Below are 23,439 nucleotides of genomic sequence, written 5' to 3'. Positions count from 1 at the left end.
CTAGAGAATACCCATAATGCACTGTGAGGGACGTGTCAAATGAATTCCCACATCTCTCCAGAAGATGGCGCCCACAGCTGAATGATCCATCCAGCCATTTTCCAAACTGTGTGTACAGCGTAATATCATACAGGTACAAAATAAAGGTTTATACATGACATTTCCATGACAGAGTTCAAGATAAATCTTTTCATTACTGGAGCTGCCAGTTAGCTAAGTGTCTAATGATTTTTAAACAGCAAGTACAAACTACTCAAAAGCAGCCGCCCTCCCTGCACACTCAGTGTCTGAATTCACTCACTTGTTTTCATTCACTCCTTAAAGTAAACTGTGTTAGTTGACTAATGTAGGGATTAGTGAATGAGGGTATAGGAGGTGATTTTGAACACAGCCCATAGTGTATGCCTTTTTTTTTTTTTTACCATGGTAACCTATTGTTTCCACCTGCCCCTTATTAATTCACTCATTTATGTATTTATACTTCTGTTTAGTTACTTGTTATTGTCTGTTATGGTGCTCTACATTTGTGTTCTTCTTCAGCTCTTTGCGTCATATTACTGAGAAGTATTGTTTTGTAAATAAAGTTCTGCCCTGATCTCACTGTGCAATTGTCACAACTGTCTGCTGGAACATCAGAACTCTGTTGCATGTCTGCAAAATATAGTTACTCACACAAAACATTTAATTCATGCTTAAAAACCTAGTTAATGTGTCAGTAAATTGGCCAGCACTTGAAAAAAAAAAAAAAACTGTATTTGACTGCACCTGAAAGGTTCAGAGTATTAGCCACTAGATGGAGCCATTGAGTTTTGCTTTCATTTTATAATTATTTCTTATTCAACTGAAATCTGTTATGAAACATGAAATTATAAATAAAAATATGAAATAATACAGGTTTTTTTTTTCAACTGTTTACACACAAAATCCTTACAGTTTCCAAAACCTGAAACTCAAACACCAGAACCACACACCAAATCTGCAAAACCTACACTACACTAATTCTTTGGCCTTTAATGAGTTTTCAATTTCATAAAACACTTTGACAAAACACAACACACAATTCTCGATGTAACACAAAAATCTAATAGGAAGTATCTTGATTTCCTTTTTTAAACATAACCATTGTTTCTGTCCAACTACACATGAATGATGTTTTTCTTTCATAATGTGTAAAACTGTATTCACAACCACAAATGCTTACAGTAAAAAAAAAAATAATAATAATAGTTTGGTTTCAATCTTGCTTTCATGTTTACCATGAATTTTTCAACATCTCTCTGCCAATTACTTTCAATCTTGTACAGAAATGTAGGAGCTCCTGAAAGAAGAGCTTTAAGGTTTGAATAACTGTGTGTGTATGATATATCCAAAAATAGAATATTATGGCAAAGGTGTTTGCAATGTAAGACATTTTTTAATGTTTTTGAGACACGTTTGTGATATTTTGAATGGAGTGCTTCATTTTTCATTTTTCTTTCAATTTGTGCATTTCTGTTGATAGAGTCCAGTGGAAACATTTGTGGTTGGTACTTATAGCTGCCCACAGGAAGAGAGAAAAAGAAAAAAGAAAGAATGAGCTGTAGGCAAACGTACACAGGAAACCCATTCGAACATCCTGTTGATAGTGTGAGAACAGAGAATGTAAAGTTTATTTTTCTCATCCCTTCTATGACAAAGAAAGTAATTATGATTCTGGACTGAAAAGGAAAACAGATCTGCATTTAAGTTGTTGTCACTCATTTTAAATGTTTTACTGATCAGTCTAAATGTAGCTTTTATACCACAGAAGGACATATTTACAAAAAAAAAACAAAAAACACACACACACAAACTGGCTAATAAACAGTTATTAATTGTAATTAGGTATAATTGTTTTTTCTTGATATGTTAAATCCAATAAACAATTTTGAATTAATGTTGTTTTTAAAACATCAATGTTATTTCATTACAAAAATATAATTTGCAACCAGAAAATGTGCAAATAAAATGTATTAGCAATACTTTAAAAAATACTTTATTTCATTAGTATTTTATTTAAACATTTGAAAAAAAATATATATTTTTTATTTTTATGTATCATGCGTAATTGTATTTGTAAATAATTGTACAATTATATAAATGTGCTGCTAGTTAGTTAGGTGTGTGCATGTGTAAATGTGGTTAAAGCAGGCTTGAGAAAAAGCGAGTTCAGAAATCATACCTGATGTTGCTGATTACAAAAAGAGAGCAATAAAAAGCAGGAAGTTTTCAGTACATTGTTTAAACTGAGCAGGAGAATCACATCTTGGCATAGGGATATGAAGATGTCAGCAGTCTATAAGAGACTTCAGTGTGGAGGCAGATCTTTCCAGTTTTATTCTTCTCACACTGATGTTTCACTGTAGGATCCCTCTGAAATGAATGTGACATGCACAAGAATTAAACTAAACTATTGTCTTTGGTATGGCAAAGCTTAAAAAACAACAACAATATAGATACCTTAATAACATTTGCGGTGAGTATCTCTCCAATCTGCTCAGAATCTAAAGATCAAGTGAAAATATGACAGTACAGTGAGAAAATAATGCAAGTCTGAACATAGTAACTTTAATCATGTATGTGCTCTTAAATACATAAAAAAATAATTAAATACATAAAAATGCAGTACCATTTAAACATAAATGCTACTGTATAATTGTAATACAGTCATGTTTTACTATATAAACAACATTAAATATGTGAAACAGTTCAGAATCAGCTTCTCAAAAAAGCTCACATTACGGCAGCTACACAACAACAATTTTCAGTAACACTTTATTTTACAATTGTAACATGTCATATGTAATTATAGTAATAACAGTAAGTTATGCACAATTACATACAACTAACTCTAAACCAAACCCTAATTCTAACCCTAATGGCGTATTCATTCACATCCGCCATTGCCTAAAAGAGTTTGTGAGACGCGCCAAATTAAACAAAAGTGTGACCACAGCTTCCTTTTCAAGTGAAATTAGCTCTCACCAACTACTTAAATATTTTCTCATTTCAGTAATGCATATGAATGAATCTCACTAAGATTGATCAATATTTTCCCTAGTGTTTGTAAGAGGCTTTTCAGTAATGTGTATGAATGATTTTCACTAGTGTTTGTAAGAATCTTTTCAATAATTATGGTCTATACGGCCCCTCATATTTTAGGCCCCGGAGTCGGGAGGCTGTTCTAGTATTTTGGTGATGGTGTTTGGAGCACGGAGCGTGGATTGTCAGTTGTTGTGAACATTCACCTCACTGTGTGCGTCCGTGCGCGTGTGTGTGTGTGTGCGTGCGTGCGTGCGTATGTGTGTGTGTGTGTGTGTGTGTGTGTGTGTGTGTGTGTGTGTGTGTGTGTGTGTGTGTGTTTAAGAATAATCACTCTCTTTTTTTTTTCTTTTTTTCCATAAAAGTTGAACTTTTTTCAACTTGAAAAGACACTCTGAGCTGCAGAAAAAGCCTAGCCGGAAAGCTTGAAGTAGTTTTTTAATACATTAAATGTACTTATATTGAAAGTAAAAGCACAAGTAAATGTAAAATACAAAAGGAGCAAAAAAAAAAAAAAAATTTGAATAAAAAAATGGCAAAATGTTTATTGTAAATTTTAAATATAAAAAGTACTAATATATGAATTATATATATAGTAGGCTATAAACGGACTACAGCACACCATGGTCGTGGATCAACTTCACCACCACCAAGTTTCCTCAAACTTTATTTAAAAAAACAACTTTATTTAAAAACATGCGCGCTGATTATGATCTGAGCTGTGTATGAATACTTGTCCACTTTTTCATGAGAAATGCTGTCCAAATGTCATGTTTGTCATGATGACGTCTAAAGTCCCCGCCAAAGGAAGTAGTCCTTTTAGCAACTTGTTAGCAACCGCCATTTTTAAGACACAATGGTTTAAAAAAAAAATCACAAGCAGGTTATAACTGGTGAGTTTTATGTCATAGATCAAAACGTGAAAATAGGCTTTGTTAACTACAGACCTTATTTCAGGCGATTTAGCAAAAACCCATTCAAAAAACCCATAGACTTTACGGCGATGGAGCTGGAAGTCCTAAAATGCTAACTTGCTTCCGGGTTTTGCCTACAAAAACACATCATCCCTGAGGTACTCTATGACAGCGCAATCTTCTTGGCCGCTCCAGCAACGGACACAAACCGGAAAATGAAATCAACCATTGTTGTGCGAGCACTTGTTTGTATGCTTGCTTGCAGTCTGTGTTCTTACGACTTTATTTTGTAGCAAGTGAAATGCCTTGGGAAAATGTATCGGAGTAAAAGTATACATTTTATTTAGGAAATGTATTGGAGTAAAAGTTAACAGAAATATAAAAACTCAAGTAAACAACCCCTGCTACATTCACACCATTAAATGTTAAGTCGCCATTTTGTGCTAGCATGAGCGTGTTTTGTCATTATGTTGTTGTCCTTCTTTATTGGTGTTTTTTTTTTTTGTTGTTTTTTTTTTTGCTTGACTGGCTACTCTGGTGTCTCAGATGATGACATCTTTGTCCTGTATCAGCCACCGTAGCTTCTCTGTGCTTCGAAAGGGAAGGGTGAGCGGTGGACTGAAGGTCTGTTTACGCGGCCCATTTCCTCTAGTTACGAGATTCTAGCATGTAAAAAGCGTTCACGTCCTCGTAAAGCTCGTAATTACAGCTTGTAAGCTGAGAGTTTTCTGAAAGCTCCCAGATGTAGCTACCACGTGGCCGCTGTCCCACCTGACCGCTGTAGATTCATAGGTGTTGATAGTGGTGCCATGGAAACGCATAATTCCCAGTCCAAGGACGTGAACAGAATATAACGTCACGTGTTTTAATCTCAAGAATTCGGTAAATACGAGGTGGAGTGAACGCAGCATGAGCCATTGTTGCAATTCACAAACTAACCGCTAGATGCCGCTAAAATTTACACACTGCACCTACCCTCTGGCCCTCTTCTTTTAGGAGTCACACTTGCCTTCTTTATGGTCAAAAGAGACTGAAGCCTTGAAAAGTAACATTTTTGTTTTCAGGAAAACCAATGTAATATATTTTTATTCAATAATATTTCTTGATTATTATATAAAATTTTGAGGGTATTTTATGATACTATGCAATATTTATTAGCTATTTTCCCCATTGAAAATAATAAAAAAATCTAACATATTTTTTAAATTATTTTTCAGTTAAAGCAGTATTTCAGTATTTAAAGCAGTTAAAATAGAGACAAGGCATTTAAAATCCATTTTTTTGAAGGTAGATTAGTGCCATTTGGTGAGAGTAAGTCGCTTTGGAGAATTCACATTTGTAAGTCACTTAGGACAAAAGCATCTGCTAAATGACTAAATGTAAAAGTAAATATAGTAAAAAAAAAAAAAAAAAAAAGAAAAACTTATGCAATGCGATGTTGTAACCACTAGATACCTACAGAACTCTATATAAAGTGGCTTATAAATTCTCTTGTGGTTTATGGACACAAACACTTATTTTTATTAAGTATTGGATTTGGATTTATACTTAGACAAAGACTATGTTTTGTCAAGGTTTAGATTTTTTTTTTTTTTTTTTTGTGTCAGTTTTTGCATTAATTTGACTACAGTCAAACCTGAACACAGAGGAGGACATTTTGTCACACATAACATCAAAATTCAATAAAAAAATATAACAAAAATGAACAGGTGTGTTTTATAACAGCTTAAAGAATTAGTTCACTTTCAAATTAAAATTTCCTGATAATTTACTCACCCCTGTGTCATCCAAGATGTTCATGTCCTTCTTTCTTCAGTCGAAAAGAAATTGAGGTTTTTGATGAAAACATTCCAGGATTTTTCTCCATATAGTGGACTTCAATGGCCTCCAAACAGTTGAAGGTCAAAATTACAGTTTCAGTGCAGCTTCAAAGGGCTTTAAACGATACCAGACGAGGAATAAGGGTCTTATCTAGAGAAACCATCACTCATTTTCTAAAAAAAAATAAATAAATTAAAAAATAAATTTAAAAAATTATACATTTTAACCATAAATGTTCATCTTGAACTAGCTCTCTTCTTCTTCTTCTTCTTCTTCTCTATTAGAATTCCAAAAGTGTCAAAGTGCCCTCCTCAGGTCAAAGTTTGAACTAAATTGCCATAAAATATGCTAGTGCAAGTATATAACAATTAGTTCAAACTTTGACCTGTGGAGGGCAGTAATACATTTAGCAGTGTCTACACTGCCAGAATTCTAAAAGAGAAGAAGAAGAAGGGAGCTAGTTGAGCTTTGTTCAGATGAGCATTTATGGTTAAAACGTATATAATTTTTAATTTTTTTTAGAAAATAAGTGATGGTTTCTGTAGAGAAGACCCTTATTCCTCATCTGGGATTGTGTAGAACGCGTTGAAGCTGCAATGAAACTGTAATTTTGACCTTCAACCATTTGGTGGCCATTGACGTCCAATATAAGGAGAAAAATCCTGAAATGTTTTCATCAAAAACCTTAATTTCTTTTTGACTGAAAAGAGAAGGACATGGACATCTTGGGTGACATGGAGGTGAGTAAATTATCAGGAAATTTTATTTGAAAGTGAACTAATCCTTTAATAAATGTGGGTCTAATCTGATTTCAACCTCTTATTTGAGTTTTGGCTCAATTTTACCATATTGTTACAGCCACACTGGTTCATTTGTGTGTGTATAATGGTGTGTTGTGAGCGTGTTTGTCTGTGAATGTGTGTAAGTGAGTGTGTGTTTGAGTGGGTGTTTCTGTTTTGTACTCTCTGTTTTAGAGTATAACCTCTTTCTTCTGTTCATTTTTTTACTGCTTTGTAGCTGATTTTTTTATTTTATTTCACACATTTGTATAAACTTGCTCTGTCTAGTGATGCTAGTTCATATATATAAAGAGGGCCAAAAGGGGCCATGCTGTTTGCTATGGTGTTCCATGTGGTTTCAAGGCAGTAGCTACAAGTTTGCTATGGTGTTCTGTGTGATTGCTAGGGTATTGTTATTTGGTTGCTAGGGTGTTCTAGACAATTGCTAGAGTGCTGCTATGTGGTTCCTAGGGTGTTCTGGGTGGTTGCTATGGTGTTTCTATGCGGTTGCTAGGGAAACCTGGATGTTGCTAGGATGTTGCTATGTTGTTGCTGAGGTGTTGCTATACAGTTTCTGAGGTATTTAGGATGATTGCTTGGGTGTTGTTATGTGGTTGCTAGGGTATTCTGGGTGTTTGCTTGGGTGTTGCTATGTGGTAGCTAGGGTACTCAGGGTGGTTACTAGTGTTTTGCTATGTGGTTGCTAAGGTATTCTGGGTGGTTGCTAAGATGCTGCTATGCAGTTGCGAAGGTATTCTAGGTGGTTGCTAAGGTGTTGCTAAGGTACGCAGGGTGCTGGTTGCTAGTGTGTAGATAGATGGATTTAAAACAAATGTTTGCACGCATTTATAATTTGTTTGCAGCTTTGATTGCTGAACAAAGACATTAGGTTTTACATTGAGAAAATCATAAAAGTGTCAAGGATATGAACAGCGAATGAGATACCTGCAGTTTTTCTCTGACAGAGGCAGTACACACAGATGGAGGACAGGAGAACACACACCGGACACACACTGAACAGCAGTGTCCAGCAGAGAACACAGTCTGATACACGAGGAGTGGAGGTGATGTTCAGTCCAGAACATGGAGTTACTTCCTCTATATAAAATAAACATATTATTATTATTATTATTATTACAGTCATGAGGTGTGGGAAGTTCAGAACAAAAAGTCCATTGCTCAATATAAAATAAATATAAATGTATCAATGAATGTTTGTACAAATATGTTTATGTTCATTGCGCTTCTTTAGTGAGAAAGTGCTCCAGAATTACATATGATACAATAATGATACAATAATAATTAGCAGAAATGTTTTCTTACCTGCAAAAGAGACACGAGTTGTTCGGTTTCCATAATAGCACACTTTAGATTGGTAGCCCCTGCCTCGTCCATCTTCATATGCTTTATTCTCTACTTCGGCACAGTAATACACTCCCAGATCAGAGGCACTGATGTTAGTAATATGTAGATCATAAGAATTACTGGAGCGGTTGTAGTCAGAGCTGAAACGCTGAAGTGTCCCCAGGTCCAAACTTACTACACTTATTATGAGAGAGGGTTGATTTTCATGAGAGCAGTTTCTGATCCATACAAAGAGAGAACCAAGAGTTGCAGGGCGATCATAGTAGAGAGTGATGTTGTCTCCTGGTCTGACTTTCATCTCCACTTCTGCTCCAGAGATTCTGTTCTGACTGAACAACAAAACACCTGTAAAAGTGCAAAATAACTTAATAAAGCACTTAAATTTGAAATATGTATTACCATACAAAAATATTCACAGTAATATTGACATTTACATTCAAAAAACTCTCAAAACTGTTTAAAACTTTCTCGAAACCATTTTTTCTTACACATGAGCATGACGAGAGCAAGTCTTGACCTCTCCATCTCTGTGAGTGACTGTGAATAACTGACACTGGTGAGGGTCTTACAGACGTCAGCTCTCATCTGATTGGTTCACATTAAATTAGGTTATCATGTGTACGTACAAAGAGTAGTATAAACCAATCATTGGTTACCCTATAGACTTTTTTTACTCTAATTTGCTCTGATTGGTTTACGAATCTGAAATCATCATCATCAAATAACAGAAATGAAGAGGGGGTAAAACTTTTGTTTGTCGGATAGGTATGATAGATGTGTTTAGTATCAAATAATTTTGATGTATTCAGATGCTGGTCATATAATTAGAATATCATCAAAAAGTTGATTTATTTCACTAATTCCATTCAGAAAGTGAAACTTTTACACACAGACTGATATATTTCAAATGTTTATTTCTTTTAATTTTGATGATTATAACTGACAACTAAGGAAAATCCCAAATTCAGTATCTCAGGAAATTAGAATATTACTTAAGATCAATACAAAGAAAGGATTTTTAGAAATCAAGTATGAACATGAAAAGTATGAGCATGTACAGCACTGAATACTTAGTTGGGGCTCCTTTTGCCTGAATTACTGCAGCAATGCGGCATGGCATGGAGTCGATCAGTCTGTGGCACTGCTCAGGTGTTATGAGAGCCCAGGTTGCTCTGATAGTAGCCTTCAGCTCTTCTGCATTGTTGGGTCTGGCATATCGCATCTTCCTCTGAGAATCCAAAGACTGTTAGTTAAGGAGTTAAGGTCAGGCGAGTTTGCTGGCCAATTAAGAACAGGGATACCATGGTGCTTAAACCAGGTACTGGTAGCTTTGGCACTGTGTGCAGGTGCCAAGTCCTGTTGGGAAATGAAATCTGCATCTCCATAATGTTGGTCAGCAGCAGGAAGCATGAAGTGCTCTAAAACTTCCTGGTATATGGCTGCGTTGACCTTGGACCTCAGAAAACACAGTGGACCAACACCAGCAGATGACATGGCACCCCAAACCATCACTGACTGTGAAAACTTTACACTGGACCTCAAGCAACGTGGATTGTGTGCCTCTCCTCTCTTCCTCCAGACTCTGGGACCCTGATTTCCAAAGGAAATGCAAAATTTACTTTCATCAGAGAAAATAACTTTGGACCACTCAGCAGCAGTCCAGTCCTTTTTGTCTTTAGCCCAGGCAAGACGCTTCTGACACTGTCTGTTGTTCAAGAGTGGACTTGACACAAGGAATGCGACAGCTGAAACCCATGTCTTGCATACGTCTGTGCGTAGTGGTTCTTGAAGCACTGACTCCAGCTGCAGTCCAGTCTTTGTGAATCTCCCCCACATTTTTGAATGGGTTTTGTTTCACAATCCTCTCCAGGGTGCGGTTATCCCTATTGCTTGTACACTTTTTTCTACCACATCTTTTCCTTCTCTTCACCTCTCTATTAATGTGCTTGGACACAGAGCTCTGTGAACAGCCAGCCTCTTTTGCAATGACCTTTTGTGTCTTGCCCTCCTTGTGCAAGGTGTCAATGGTCGTCTTTTGGACAACTGTCAAGTCAGCAGTCTTCCCCGTGATTGTGTAGCCTACAGAACTAGACTGAGAGACCATTTAAAGGCCTTTGCAGGTGTTTTGAGTTAATTAGCTGATTAGAGTGTGGCACCAGTTGTCTTCAATATTGAACCTTTTCACAATATTCTAATTTTCTGAGATGCTGAATTTGGGATTTTCCTTAGTTGTCAGTTATAATCATCAAAATTAAAAGAAATAAACATTTGAAATATATCAGTCTGTGTGTAATGAATGAATATAATATACAAGTTTCACTTTTTGAATGGAATTAGTGAAATAAATCAACTTTTTGATGATATTCTAATTATATGACCAGCACCTGTATATGCAGATAATCATCTTCATTTGAGACATTGTGTGCTTTACATTTCAATTAAGTTTTTTTTATTTTTATTTTTTTATGAAACTTCAGCTGTAAAACTCATGATGTTCTCTGTTGTAGTGGGTAAAAACCAGTAACGTGTAAACATGTCAAAACAGGAAACCACAACTCTTATATTGAGACTACTTAATGCTTACACCTTCACATTTGCTGCAGTGACATGTTGTCAAACTCTCACTTCACATCTCTTACTTGATCACTGGTCAACAAGCACAAATGTTTCCATTAGACTATGTGTGGTTTTGTGTCTTGGTTAAAGTTCACACATTTGCACATTTTGAAGGAAGTTTGCTCAGCTTGTCTATACTGTGGTTATACTGACTATAGCTGACACTATAGCTGTCCATTGAGCTGAAATTAGCTGCATTATATTCTAAAACAGAAACAGTAACACATGTGAAGATCAATACTTCATATGATAAATCAACTACACAATACACAAAAGTAAGTCGGGAGTTGGGACTTGATTTTGTCCATCAGGAATTGATTGGATGGTTGTGCTATTGCTGTGATGTCATGTGAGTGACAGGTTGTCCCGCCCTCACACCAGTAAACACCATCAGAGAAGAGATGTCGCTGCAAGAGGGAGGGGGAATTATTTTGATTCAAGTGTGTGTGTGTATTACAAATAAAGTAAATTTACTCTATGATCAGCTTCCTAATAAGTATATTACTTATATTACAACAATTATTGTGGTTGTATATTTTGTGTACTTGTTGAAATTTATATAAAAAATAGGCAACATTTTATAATAAGGTTTTTATTTGTTAACATTGATGTATTATCTAAAATGAACTAACAATGTGCAATACATTACTGTAATTATTCATCTTTAAGTTAAAATACAGCTGTTTGTTGGTTGTTTACTTCAGTGCATTTACTAATGTTAACCAATACAACTTTTGATTTTAATAATGTATTAGTAAATGTTGAAATTAACATTAACAAAGATTACTAAATGCTGTAGAAGTGCAGTTCATTATTAATTAATGTTAACTAATGCAGTTAAATTATGTTAATGAAACCTTATTGTAAAGAATTACCAAAAAATATCTTCTGATTTAAAACAGAACAAGATCAGGTCAGATACCTAAATACTTGAAATGTGGAGATCAAATATACCACCACAGTGAATTTCTTTTGAGGTCTGGTAAAACATAACATACAAAAATACTTTAGCTATAAGCTCTTATGTATGCACGATTAATCAAAAGAACGCGATCTTATTCCTAAATGACAACGATTCTATTAAACCTTTGAAATTACGATCATACTGGAATTTTAAACCTGCTTTTACATTGCTGATGTAAGCTATATGTTTTAAACAGCTTCACAAAGTGTTTTCAACAACACACTATTGCTACTTCTGAGTTGCAAACATTAAATAATAATGCAAGTATTGCAATAACAATTTATAGTCCGAATATACACTGATTTCAGCGATTCCATGTGCAGCAAATAAGATTCCACATTGCATTTTCATGGAACCGTCATAGTCCTGGTCTAGATTTGTTGTGTTGTCTCGTTGCCTGTTTTCCTGTTTGCCTTTAATTCTCTTGCCTTGTCGTTTGCTCCTTGCCTAGACTACTGGATACTGTTTGCAGATCGAAGACCCACGCCACCTTGCCTGAGATGTACCTGTGTCGTTATTTGACCCTTGCTCGTTTTCTGACCATAATTCTGTAATAAAGCCTTGCACATGGATCCATACGTCTCCTGCTCTGTTCAGTCTGTAACAGAATACTCGGCCCCACAAGGATCCTTGGCTTTTCCAAGGAACATTGGCCAGGTATGAATGCAGCGATTTTGGTGCTAGCGCTCAAGCAGGGGACACAATCACTCGAAGGTTACATTGTGGAATATATTGCTTTGGCTAATGGCTCAGAATTACTGGACTCTATGTTAATAGACTTTTTCTGTGATGGCCTTAATCAGCCTTTAAAGGTGACCTATTATGCAAAATTCACTTTTGCATGGTGTTGGGACATAAATGTGTGTTGGCAGTGTGTGTACACAACCACCCTAGTGATAAAAATCCACCCACTCCTTTTTTTTTAATCCCCATTAATCATAAGCAGTGTCTCAGAACAAGCCGTTTCTAGATCCCTGGCAGTGTGACGTCACAACAGCCACAGGCCCCGCCCACGAATGTTGTCAGACACTGCCGTTTGAACACAGAACCGCCCTAAACGCGTTCACAGCGAGTCCGCCATTGCTGCACTGACGAGAATGTCTTCCAAGTGTTTTAGGTGTTCTGTAGCTGGATGTATTAATCATAGCTCTCTCCATTTACTCAAGGTGGATTAACTTTTTTTTTTTTTTTTTCCAGGAAAATGCTCCCTCAGTTCCGCCGAAATTCGTTTATGTCTGCTTCTGTGGCGTCCTCCCACAGGTTAAAGGTGCTAAAGAGCATGTTTTGTTTTATACATTTTTGCAATATTACTTGAAACTGTCTTTACTAACTGATAAAAGACTATATATTAGGTGCACTGAAAGTAATAATATTAATATACATCATCTGTGCATGAGGTAGGGCCTTAAAAACATCAGATTACGATGGTCGTGTAAACGATTGGCCCTCTGGCTTGTCAATCACTGCCATGACGTTCCTTGTGAGAGACGAGCGTGGCTGCGCGCTCCAGTAACTTTCCACACTCTATAGGCGCCGCATGCAATGTTTTTGTCAGGAGACAGGAGTAACAACTGCAGATTATGAGTTACCTGCGGTGAGTCCGACATAATGAATCCACTAAATGCCGGTGGTAAACACTCGTGTTCCAATACTCGTGCACGAGTTTTGGGAGGCGTTCCCTTGAAATGAGCTGTGAAGGAGGGGGGCTGTTCTTACGCATGCGCTCATTTCAAAAACTCACTAACAGTCTTTGGATTCTCACAGTGCGTTCCAAACGGGATATATCGCCCTCCGAAGGGCACTTCGGAGTGAAAATAATCATGGCCGCCATATTGAAGGGTCGTTCCAAACCAAAGTGCTCAAAACTGGCCACTTCAAAGGGCCCTTCGGAATGAAGGATTTCGAAGGGAACAACTGATGGACACTTCGGGCCCCCATGATCCTTTGCACAGGGAAGTTGTTTGACGTCACAGAATGGGTACAGGAGGTTAGGAGTTCGATTTTAACTATAAAGGTATGTATAATATTTTTCTGTACTACTGTAATATTTAAACGAGTTAGATTTGGTACATTATTATGGTCAAAATGACATTGTACTTAAAAAAAAAAATACTTTACAGCTCATTTATCAGTCCATTCAAATGTTTCAAATACATAGATACAATATAGCCTACATGCGGTAAACCTAAAATAAATAAATAAATAAATAAATAAATAATAACGTTAAACAAAAGGCGCAGCTTGCACAATTTATCCTCCTTGATTGTCTCGTTAAGATGACGCTGAAGTGCGTTCCAAAAGAACAGTTTTTTTTTACCCCTACACCCTTCATCCCTTCGAAGCTCTCACTCCGGAGGGTAAACCCTCTGAAGGGATTAGGGCATAGGGATGAGCCCTTCCGAATGGAACGCAGGGTGTGTCGACGAAAAAAATCCTCTCTATCACGTTTAAGAGATTTTAAACAAACACTGTTAATAGCTACACATGTAGTTAACCAAATGAAACAATACACATTTTAATGCTACAAAAGTGTACACATCGAGAGTGTTGACTCCATACACACCCTTGAATGAGCGTGAATTTGCAGCGTATTTACTTGAATATCTATGGTTTGATTCATTCCAGAGGTGGCCAAAATCAGAATTTATAATGGACTGAATAGCTCTCAGAACTTGACGTGCGATTTCACACTGACTGACATATATGCACATGAATCACGGTATTAAAATATTTCAAAGGACAAAAACATGAACTTGTGTGGCTTTACTTCAAGTCAGCTGTCACTTTGGCACGAGCCCCTATGCGCTTGCACACTTGGCACAGCCCTTGCGAAGGTTCTGTCATTAACCCTTTCGCACGTAAGTTTCAAATATTCTGGCTGACCCCCCAGCGTGAGTTTTTTAAGGCGACCGTTATTTAGAACTTATCGCTTTATGGTTTCCATGGTGACGCGTCATTGCTTGTTACGTGACACACCGCAGCACTGTATGAATGATGATCTGCTTTCATTTAATTTTTCCTTTTTTATTCAAAATATTCATAAATTTGTTGACTATAGCATGAAATATCTAATATTCCGATTGCCAAATATGTGCAAGTGGATGTGTTTTGCTGTTTAAACACCTTTATAACGATCGCGTTAGTTGAGCCATATGAGCGATGGGCGCCGCCATGTTAGTTTGCACCGCGCAGATAATCGGATCTGTTGGATTCACAACCCGTGAATTTATCCACTTCTCCCGAAATACATGAAAGTAAGTGAGTCGGTGAACTGGGGAAGAATAGAGTAAGCTTTAAAGTTACTTTCACAATGTGTATCTGATATGAATTAAACGTGTTGTCAAGTTATAATGAAAAGGGTTGTTATTTCCGCTTCTATAGACATCATTGTGTATTTTACAAACTCTAAATATATTGTTTTGTTAGTACTCATGTGTATTTAAATGTCTGAAACCTGAAATGAACATTATTTGGTTGAAAACACTGCATATATGTGATATATGAAAAGCGCTGCGCGCGTCCGTCTATGGTTTAGCGCCAGTTAAAGCGCGCACGCACATTTGAATTTGGCAGTTGATCACGTAATGCACTGAACGTTCTAATCACACCGGTGTGTACGCTCCTGGGGCCAGCCAAGACTGATCACACCGGTGTGATCTTACGCATCAAAGGGTTAATTCATCTGAATTAATATGATTAGCCTTTTGCTTAACTACGTTGTCAAACAGCTAATGTTCTTCATCTCAGACAGAGTCAGACAGCTGCCTTTTACAATCTGTCCAATCCTGCTCTGTTCAATCCGTAACACCTGACCATGTTTTGCTTGTGTTATCTGACATAATTAAGATTATTTTTTTTCTGACACAGTTTAACTCTGAGATATATTTTATTACCCTTTTTTAAACTATAGTGAATAAACTGTATTAATGAATGAAATGCTCAAGGTGTCTGAATAAATGTTGGTATTTCAGTATAATTTAACAATTAATTTTATGTAACGGAAATATATTTATGGTTTTAGTTTTAGTTAATAATAATTTAGTAGTTAATAATAACCCTGATTTTGGTTCCAAATTCTTGAATTCACTGAAGGAGATATTTGTGTGCAGTATTGAGTGCAGATGAGATACTTAATAATATATAGAATAAATAAATGATTGAATGGACTTAATGGTCTAAATGTCTCTTTATCACCCACACCTTATTTGCTCTTTTAATTCAACTACAAACAGAGTTACTGCAATAACCCTCTAATAATTCTATAATCCAGTTTTATCTGTCAGACTTGCATTTCTGCAAAGTGTGGAAAGGATTTTTTGTTGAACTGGACAGTAAAACACTGTTGTAGACACTCCATGAGCGCCACCTACTGGTCATGGAGAGAGTGCCCATGACTTTTTGACATTTCTTTTTATAGGGCCAGAAAACAAATACATACCCATACCGACTTACTTACACAATAAACAACAATAATAAATGAATATGCTCCTCCCACTTATGTTCTTTTGCCACTTATTTTTAATATATCTTTAATGATTTGCCAAACACAGTTAGGGACACTGAATCAACTGAATCACAACATGAATTGATATGACACATTTATTTACTATATGACCTTCACATAAAAAAAAGTGCTTTAAAATGTTAGTCAAATGAATGTGGAGTGTAATAAGCATTTAAAATGTAATGAAATTTTGCAAAAAGCAAATCCACACTGCCCCCCTCAGGCCACTAATAAAACTAAACACACTGACGGCTCTGACCATCATGAGTCTCTTTCAGAAATAACAGATCATGGACAAGTAAAAATATACATACTATAAACATCACTATCCATTATAAACAGTGACAAAAATGTGCAGATAAAAGATTCCTTTTGACACATTATTATTAAATGGCATGGCACTGAACATTATTTGAGTGGTCATGTGAGATGCATTGTCAACGTAAAAAGGAAAATAAATAAAACTGAAACCTGCTCTTTGTGCTTCATTCTGAGAGATGCAGTAAATGTGATTCTTCCTCATCCATCAGAGAGTCTAAAGAACAACCGCCGCTGTAAATCAAGCTTTTGCTGCATATACACACACCAATTTCACCACAAACTCACCACATAAGCATTTATACACACCAGCCTCTTTCTTACTTCTGTCTCATGTTCACACAAGCACTAAACTGAATGGAAACATTTGTGGTTAAGATTATCTCTTTAACTGGAAACAAAGCATGACCCTTTCTTAAGAAAAGACACAGGCATTGCACTTCAGTAAAACTCCTTTGAAGAGCAACTCTGATGCTTAAAATATTTAAATTTGATTTGATTTCAATTATATTTTAACTGTTCAAAATAATTAAAAGCACAATTAGAAAAAAGGCAGACCTGAAATGCACCAGTTCAAAGAAAAATAAGAAAACAAGAGGAAAAACAAGAATATATCTTCTAAACATATATATATATATATATATATATATATATATATATATATAAACATATATATAAACATAACATATATCAACTAAAGTGGGCATGGGGTGCGTTTCCCATACAATGACGTAACTCGCTGCTTCACTAACATAGTATGATGCATTGATGAACAAATCAACTAGCTAGTTACAACTGTATTGTCACAAACCTGTCATTCAGCCACGTGAATAATGTCACGCATGTGGTAATAAGTAATAATTTCTTTAAATTAATCCGTTTGAGATCAAATTAATGCTAGATGTTTTTCTGTAAATTACGGACATGGCATCTGAGGACTAATTCTCATTTTTTTTTGCTTTATTTCCAGATTCAATAATAGGCTCGTTCTTATGTATGCACATGCGCACTCTTCAAAAACGGTGCATAAAATCTCTTGACAAACTAAAATATGTAAATGTCATTTGTTTATATTTTAAATAAAAGATACACATTGTACTTAATGTCAGCTTGCTTATTGTGCTCAAGATAACTATTTCTTAAGTCCACATGTCAAAAAAAAAAAAAAAAAAAAAAAAAAAAACTATGCTTCTAACCACAGCTCGACAGTTGTCGTTCAACCACACAAGTTTGCGATGATGCAGTTTGCGAATGTTCGTTTGAACTGTGGTTTCAGGAAACACCAAATCGTCCAACTATGTTAGTAACGATAGAACTTGCAGTGTTAGTTGGCTAACGATGCTTTTGGGAAATGCACCCCAGAGTAGCAACAGAGTAACAACAATAAGAGTGACAGCTCATTAAAAAAAAAGTTACAAATGTGTGGAAAAGAAGTTAAAGTATCCAGTCAATTTTGATATGAGAGTGAGTAAATGATGACAGAATTTTCATTTTTGGGTGAACTATCCCTTTAATGTTAATAATATATTTATTATTGTTGTCTTCATTTCTTACAGGTCCATCTAATCTGTTCATTTTATGTAATTATTTAAGTATTTATATTAACATTGTCCATTCTATACATTTACAAACACAAATGTTTGTTACAATCTTCGTTCAAACAATTTGTTATATCTTAAAGTTCCTCGAGTTCGAACAGAGCTAGGTAAAAAAGGTTTTAAATATAATGCTTCCACTGTTTGGAATACCTTACAAAATGTCTTAAAGCTGACTGTGCTTCCATCACTAAATGAGTTTAAGTTACTTTTAACAGATTATGTGTTTTATCCTTTGGTGAATTGCTGTTGTGATCATTGATTGTTTTTTGTTTTTGTTTTTTTTTTGTTTTTCTTTTTTGTGTCTTGATGTGTATTTGTATGTCTATGTTATTGCTGCTGCTTTCTTGGCCAGGTCACTCTTGTAAAAGAGATTTTAATCTCAATGAGTTTTTTTAACCTGGTTAAATAAAGAAATGAAAATGAATGAAATGAAAAATTTACATTTATTTTTTTAAAACGATACTGTTTATCATTAGTTATTTTAACCGAGGGGCCCCCAAATGAAATTCTGCTTAGAGCCCCATCAAAGCTAGGGCCGGTCCTGGTAACGATAGAACTTGCGGTGTTAGTTGGCTAACAATGCTTTTGGGAAACGCACCCAAGAGTAGCAACAGAGTAACAACAGCTCATTAAAAAAAAAAAAGTTATAAATGTGTGGCAATGAAGTTAAAGTATCCAGTCACTTTTGAGTGTATTTAACTAAGTACTTACATAAATTTTTTTTTTTAAAAAATCAGCCAAATGATTATTTGTATTAAACACACTTTTTCTTCTGTTGAGGTGGGATTCGGGTAAGTTTAGGGATAGGTTTCATGGTATGGGTAGGTTTAAGGGTTGGTTAAGGTGGAATGGAAGGATCAATTATAATTATAGATGTAATTACAGATATTAATTACAACTGTATTTACATGCAGGTATTTTTAAATTTAAGTACTTGTAAAAACATGTCTACACAATAAGGACATTGTATCACATTATTAATTTAAATGGCTAGTAGTTAAAGACTCTTAATATAAAGTGGGACCAAATATACAAGTATGGAATTACATATCTTTTACATTGAGATGTAACAAAAGGACCTTGTATCATTACATGTGATGTTACAAGACCTTTATCATATTTGGAAAGTTTCAGAAAGCACCTCAGTTCTATTTTAGCTCTATTGCGTGTCTGTTCTGACCTGAGCATATGTACTGAAGTCTGAACTCTGCACACGCTTTGTCTTGCATTTTTTTTGTCTCCTGGTCTTCAAGTCTAAAGATACATAACACACCTCTTCATCTTCACCCTGGAATGACAGAAAATATGAATTAATGAAGTTGCTTTCTGAAACATATATTATATGTATATGTCTTTAATTAATGTGTGTTTGCATTGTTCATACCTCAATGGTATTTCTACCTCTCAAATGGACTTTTTGATCTGTCGCAGCATCTATAATGGATTGTTTAAATTAGAGCATCACATACATAAATGGTTTAGAGTTTATGCAAAGGTTCAGTGTGTTACATTTTAATTTCTACATTACCATCCAATTTTGTTTGCAGCTTTACTTACCCAAAGTACTCTAATTGACAAAACTGTTTATCTGTATATTAAAGGGGTGGTTCATTGCGATTTCACTTTTTTAACTTTAGTTAGTGTGTAATGTTGCTGCTTGAGCATAAACAGTATCTGCAAAGTTACAGCACTGAAAGGTCAAGGCAAACGAATATATTGTCTTTTAAAGAATTTCTCTGTTTTTCTGTTTAAGGACTACAATAAACGGCTGGTTGGGACTACAACAAGCTTCTTCCTCAGTTGGTGGCATCACTAACCCTAGAATTTACATAAATCCTGCCCCCAAGAACACGCAACAAAGGGGTGAGGCCATGTTATTGCATTAGTCAAGCTGCAACCTCCCCTGGTTTCTCTTGAAGCCAAGTGACTTAAACTGTGATTCATCGACTGGCCACTAGGGACAGGCTCCAAAAGAGAGCAGAATCTCATTGAGCCCCATGTTAAAATGGCCAACTTTACAGCAGAAAAAAACATGTTTACAGCCTGGATCAAATTGTGGTTTTGGTCTATACAGTTAATTTTGCCCTTCATGACAACTCTAGGGGGGTGATTTTTTTTATAACTCAACCGTTTAAATTATATTAAGCCTTAAAGTTTTCCATAATTAAGGGCGTGGTCACTTTGGTTACAGGTCTGCCGCTGCTGTCTGTGAGCCGTCACCTCAGCTAATCCCAGCCGCTGAATTTGGCATATCTGCCACGTGTGTGCTTTTTTCGGGATTATTTTATACAATTATAAAATAATAATATATACAATTATAAAATAATATGGCTTATGAACCATAATATGGTTCAGTAACCAGGCACCTCAGTTCCATCCACGTCCCGCCTCTTTGCCCATTTTCAGTTATCCGGGAGTGACGTGCGGTGACGCGCTGCTAAGATGGCAGCGGCCTCAACAAAGCCACTTGAAGGCAAGCCTGCAACCTTTAGCCAAAAAAGTAAACCGGCTAAATGCTAGCACTCCGCCTCTGGCGGTACGCAGGGAAGGAGACCAGAGGCTGTTTTTTGAATGGATGTCAATGGATGAGAGGCTTCACTATGCTGATAAAACAGCTTTTGTGGAGAAATAGCTAATCATTTAATTAATTGACAGCCTGTTTGCTAATTTTATCGGTGCATCCAAAATAAAAATTAATTTTTTTAAGAGAAGGCAGACTAGGGAATGTTGTGACTGATGTCACTGCCATTACACGATAGGCTGAGAGGTGCTGCACGTGATTAAGTAGCTGTTACGCTTTCTCCAATGGTAAGAGATACAGACCCTCTCATCTCCCTATAATATACAATCTCTGGCCTCATTTTCGCTTCAAAAATGCTCTTCAGAAATCTACGGGTGACGTCACAGACACTACGTCCATATTTTTTTACAGTCTCTGATTACAGTACGTAACACAAATGCAATAGCATGTCATAAAAGCAAGAATACAAAATGTCACGTTATAACCGTAATTAAACTAAACTATACCTGTTCTATCTTCATGAAGCATAAATTCTCTGGGTCTGTAAGCATCTTACAATAGTTCCAACATGAGTGATTTATAGATTATGATGACAGAATATGCTAATGACTTTGAGATAGTTAACTCCACATCAGCTACATAAATTCATCAAATAACCGTTCAGAAACGTCCTGTTGCATTCAAAATGTTGTCACTTCTTCTTGAGTGTCTCTATCATTGTCTGACTCCGTTTTGAACATAAAAGGCTGAACAGTGACATTTTCAGTGAGTCTGCATGAGGTCATTGGAGCTGTTAAGTGCTAACACAAGCTCTTGAAACTCTGACGAGCTCATTTGCATTTAAAGGGACACAAAAACTGAGTGCTTTTGCTCACCCTCAAAAGTGACAAATTTAACATGCTATAAAAAAAAAAAAAAGATCTGTGGGGAATTTTGAGCTGAAACGTCACATACACACTCTGGGGACATCAGAGACTTATTTTACATCTTGTAAAAGTGGCATTATACCACAATTTAAAACTGTGGTAGTGCAAAAGAAGAGTGTCAATAAGTGAATGAATACCTGTAGTTTTCCTTTGACAGAGGCAGTACACACAGATGGAGGAGAGGAAAACACACACTGGACACACACTGAACAGCAGCGTCCAGCAGAGAACACAGTCTGATACACGAGGAGTGGAGGTGATGTTCAGTCCAGAACATGAAGTTACTTCCTCTATATAAAATAAACAATATTATTATTATTATTATTATTATTATAGTCATTAGTTGCGGAAGGTTCAGAACAAGTCCATTGCTCAATATAAAATAAATATAAATGTATCAATGAATGTTTGTACAAATATTATGTTCATCTTGCTTCTTCAGTGAGAAAGTGCTCCAGAATTACACAAGCAATAATACAATAATAACTAGCAGAAATGTTTTCTTACCTGCAAAAGAGAGACGAGTTGTTCGCTTTCCATTATAGTACACTTCATGTTGATAGCCCCTGCCTTTATCATCTTCATTTACTTAACTTTTTATGTCTGCACAGTAATACAGTCCCAGATCAGAGACACTGATGTTAGTAATATGTAGATCATAAGAATTACTCGAGTGGTTTTGGACAGAGCTTAAATGCTGAAATATCTCCTTGTCCAATTTCATTATATCTATTTCCAGAGACGGTTGATTTTCATGAGAGCAGTTTCTTATCCATACAAAGCGGGAACCAGTTAAAGAGTGATCACAGTAGAGAGTGATGTTGTCTCCTGGTCTGACATTCATCTCCACTTCTGCTCCATATATTCTGATCTGACTGAACAACAAAACACCTGTAAAAGTGTGAAATAACTTAATAAAGCACTTAAATTTGAAATATGTACTACCATTCAAAAATATTCACAGTAATATTGACATTTAGGTCAAAAAAACTCTCAAAACAGCTGAAAACTTTCTTAAACCCTTTTTTTCTTACACATGAGCACGACGAGAGCAAGTCTTGACCTCTCCATCTCTGTGAGTGACTGTGAATAACTGACACTGGTGAGGGTCTTACAGACGGCAGCTCTCATCTGATTGGTTCACGTCAATGGAAAATCTTTTCTAAAATGTTTCACGTCACAGGAGGTGATCGTTAAATTAGGTTATCATGTGTACGTATAAAGAGTAAGAGCAGTATTAACTAATCATTGATTACCCTATAGACATTTTTACTCTAATTTGCTCTGATTGGTTTACAAATATGAAATCATCATCATCAAATAACAGAAATGAAGAGGGGGTAAAACTTTTGTTTGTCTTATAGATATGATAGATATGTTTAGTATCAAATAATTTTGATTCAAGCAGATAATAATCTTCACTTGAGAAATTTTATGCTTTACATTTCAATTGGTCAATTTTTTATTTAGTCAAAGTTTAGCTGTAAAATTCATGATGTTCTCTGTTGTAGTGGGTACAAACCAGCAACGTGTAAACATGTCAAAACAGGAAACCACAACTCTTATATTCAGACTACCGTCACATCGTCAAACTCTCACTTCTTACTTGATCACTGGTCAACAAGCACAAATGTTTCCATTAGCCTATGTTTGGTTTTGTGAGTTGGTTAGAGTTCACACATTTGCACGAAGGAAGTTTGCTCAGTTTGTCTATACTGCTAAAATTAGCTGCATTATATTCTAAAACAGAAACAGTAACACATGTGAAGATCAATACTTCATATGATAAATCAATTACACAATACACAAATTGTGTGATGCTTTTTATAACAACCATTAAAGTTGTCATGAAACGGAAGTTGTGTTCATCTTTCCTGTTTTCAAGTGAAATATCTTCTCAAACAAGAAAAATTTAGGAAATGTAAGGTGGGACTTGAGTTTGTCCATCAGGAATTGATTGGACGGTTGTTGTTTGCTATTGCTGTGATGTCATATGAGTGACAGGTTGTCCCGCCCTCATGCCAGTAAACACCATCAGAAAAGAGATGTATGT

General features: G+C 35.8%; 1 protein-coding gene and 1 long non-coding RNA gene across 3 annotated transcripts; one reads left to right on the top strand and one right to left on the bottom strand.

The window, feature by feature from the left end:
• Positions 1-1,377: 1,377 nt before the first annotated feature.
• Positions 1,378-22,579, bottom strand: LOC125272525. 2 transcript variants are annotated; one of them, XM_048197413.1, is made up of 5 exons: positions 22,421-22,579; positions 7,898-8,284; positions 7,520-7,672; positions 2,479-2,522; positions 1,378-2,391 (listed from the first exon to the last, which is right to left on the bottom strand). In XM_048197413.1, the coding sequence occupies exons 1-5, from the start codon at positions 22,515-22,517 to the stop codon at positions 2,278-2,280; spliced, it is 795 nt and encodes a 264-aa protein (XP_048053370.1). In that variant the 5' UTR covers positions 22,518-22,579; the 3' UTR covers positions 1,378-2,277. The 2 variants fall into 2 exon arrangements, with proteins under 2 accessions (XP_048053370.1, XP_048053369.1); XM_048197412.1 differs by lacking the exon at positions 22,421-22,579 and adding an exon at positions 8,428-8,572.
• LOC125272526 lies at positions 14,715-22,383 on the top strand. Its single transcript, XR_007185867.1, has 4 exons — positions 14,715-14,773; positions 19,693-19,802; positions 21,544-21,642; positions 22,126-22,383. It is a non-coding gene; the product is annotated as an uncharacterized LOC125272526 (long non-coding RNA).
• Positions 22,580-23,439: the final 860 nt, after the last annotated feature.

Source organism: Megalobrama amblycephala, linkage group LG7 (genome assembly GCF_018812025.1).
Source record: "Megalobrama amblycephala isolate DHTTF-2021 linkage group LG7, ASM1881202v1, whole genome shotgun sequence".
NCBI classification, from domain to species: Eukaryota; Metazoa; Chordata; class Actinopteri; order Cypriniformes; family Xenocyprididae; genus Megalobrama; species Megalobrama amblycephala.
The sequence above is the reverse complement of the archived record's forward strand: the minus strand, read 5'-3'. Positions and strand labels throughout refer to the sequence as shown.